Source organism: Oncorhynchus mykiss, chromosome 29, assembly GCF_057628025.1.
Source record: "Oncorhynchus mykiss isolate SJ-2025 chromosome 29, ASM5762802v1, whole genome shotgun sequence".
Taxonomy (NCBI): domain Eukaryota; kingdom Metazoa; phylum Chordata; class Actinopteri; order Salmoniformes; family Salmonidae; genus Oncorhynchus; species Oncorhynchus mykiss.
This window is the reverse complement of record NC_143050.1, coordinates 7,985,001-7,987,500: the sequence shown is the minus strand read 5'-3', so window position 1 is coordinate 7,987,500 and position 2,500 is coordinate 7,985,001. Positions and strand designations below refer to the sequence as shown.

Here is a 2,500-nt window from a genome sequence, read left to right as displayed (position 1 = left end):
TTGATAAATTGATGATTGTATAAATTGATGATTGAGTTATTGATTTTGTGATTGGTGAACCAGTGTAATAATGTGTGTATAATGTGTTGACCAACAGGAGTTGATCCCAGAGTTCTACTACCTTCCAGAGATGTTTGTTAACAGTAGTGGTTTTGAGCTGGGACAGAGAGAGGACGGGACTGCTGTGTCTGATATAGAACTGCCAGCCTGGGCCAAGAAACCTGAGGACTTCGTACGCATCAACCGCATGGTGAGTCACACACACACACACACACACACACACACACACACACAGACAGACACACAACTTCTCATACTAATGGAGAAATATATATAAACAAGCATGCAGTTACAGGACAAGTAATCTCCTCCCTCCCTCCCTCTCTCTCTCTCTCTCTCTCTCTCTCTCTCTCTCTCTCTCTCTCTCTCTCTCTCTCTCTCTCTCTCTCTCTCTCTCTCTCTACCTCCCTCCCTCCCTCCCTCCCTCCCTCCCTCCCTCACTCCCTCCCTCCCTCTCTCTCTCTCTCTCTCTCTCTCTCTCTCTACCTCCACCCCCTCCTTCCTTCCCACCCTCTCTCTCTCTCTCTCTCTCTCTCTCTCTCTCTCTCTCTCTCTCTCTCTCTCTCTCTACCTCCCTCCCTCCCTCCCTCCCTCCCTCCCTCCCTCCTACTTCCATCCTCCCTCCCTCCTACTCCATCCCTCCCTCCCTCCCTCCCTCGCTCTCTCCCCCCCCCTGCCTCCCTCCTCCCTACCTCCATCCCTCCCCCTCTCTGTCTACCTACCTACCTCCATCCCTCCCTCCCCCTCTCTGCCTCCATCCCTCCCTCTGTCTAGGCGTTGGAGAGTGAGTTTGTGTCGTGCCAGCTGCACCAGTGGATAGATCTGATATTTGGTTATAAGCAGCGAGGGCCCGAGGCTATACGAGCTCTCAATGTCTTCCATTTCCTGTCCTACGAGGGTTCTGTCACTTTGGATACCATCACCGACCCCACACAGCGGGAGGTAGGTCACCTGGCTCTCGCCATGACGACACAGCAACGGTCACAGGGCATTGATGACGGGAAGTGATAACACAACGTCACTATGTTACAACGTGTTCATAATACACATCTGTTAGAAGAGTTACTATACAGGCTGGACTTAGTTAGAATCTTTAGTTAGAATCCTTAGTTAGAATCCTTTGTTAGTATCCTTAGTTAGAATCCTTAGTTGCTTAGAAACTTAGAATCCTTAGTTAGAATCCTTAGTTAGAATCCTTAGTTAGAATCCTTAGTTAGAATCCTTAGTTAGAATCCTTAGTTAGAATCCTTAGTTAGAATCCTTAGTTAGAATCCTTAGTTGCTACATCCATATTTGGACTTGAATGATGTACGGTGCATTCGGGAAGTATTCAGACCCCTTGACTTTTTCCACATTTTGTTACGTTACAGCCTTATTCTAAAATGTATTAAATAAAAACATTTACCCCATCAATCTACACACAATACCTCATAATGACATAGTGAAAATAGGTTTTTAGACATTTTTGTAAATGTGTTAAATATAAAAAAACAGAAGTACCTTATTTACATAAGTAATAGCTACTCTTAATAGTCTTTCGTACAGATACCTTATTTATATAAGTAATCGTTACTCTTAATAGTCTTTCGTACAGATACCTTATTTACATAAGTAATAGTTTGTCTTAATAGTCTTTCGTACAGATACCTTATTTACATAAGTAATAGTTTGTCTTAATAGTCTTTCGTACAGATACCTTATTTACATAAGTATTCAGACCCTTTGCTATGAGACTCGACATTGAGCTCAGGTGCATCCTGTTTCCATTGATTATCCTTGAGATGATTCTACAACTTGATTGGAGTCCACCTGTGGTCAACTAAATAGACTGGACATGATTTGGAAAGGCACACACATGTCTATATAAGGTCCCACAGCTGACAGTACACGTCAGAGCAAAAACCAAGCCATGAGGTCAAAGGAATTGACCGTAGAGCTCTGAGACAGGATTGTGTCTGCAGCATTGAACGTCCCCAAGAACACGGTTTATAATCAACAAGACTCTTCCTAGAGCTGACTGCTCGGCAAAACTGAGCTATCGGGGGAGAAGGGCCTTGGTCAGGGAGGTGACCAAGAACCCGATGGTCACTCTGACAGGGCTCCAGAGTTCCTCTGTGGAGATGGGAGAACTTCCAGAAGGACATTATCTCTGCAGCACTCCACCAATCAGGCCTTTATGGTAGAGTGGTCAGACGGATGCCACTCCTCAGTAAATAGCACATGACAGCCCGCTTGGAGTTCACCAAAATGCAACTAAAGGACTCTCAGATTATGAGAAACAACATTCTCTGGTCTGATGAAATTAAGATTGAACTCTTTGCCCTGAATGCCAAGCGTCACGTCTGGAGGAAACCTGGCACCATCCCTATGGTGAAGCATGGTGGTGGCAGCATCATGCTGTGGGGATGTTTTTCAGCTGCGGGGACTGGGAAACTAGTCA

At 45.2% G+C, this 2,500-nt stretch overlaps 1 protein-coding gene across 1 annotated transcript in view; it reads left to right on the top strand.

The window, feature by feature from the left end:
• Nucleotides 1–2,500, top strand: part of LOC110509475 (neurobeachin) — a 250,839-nt gene that overhangs the window by 238,937 nt on the left and 9,402 nt on the right. The window contains 2 exon segments of the mRNA XM_090226451.1: nt 98–250; nt 835–1,002. Of these exon segments, the coding sequence (XP_090082577.1) occupies nt 98–250; nt 835–1,002 (321 nt within the window).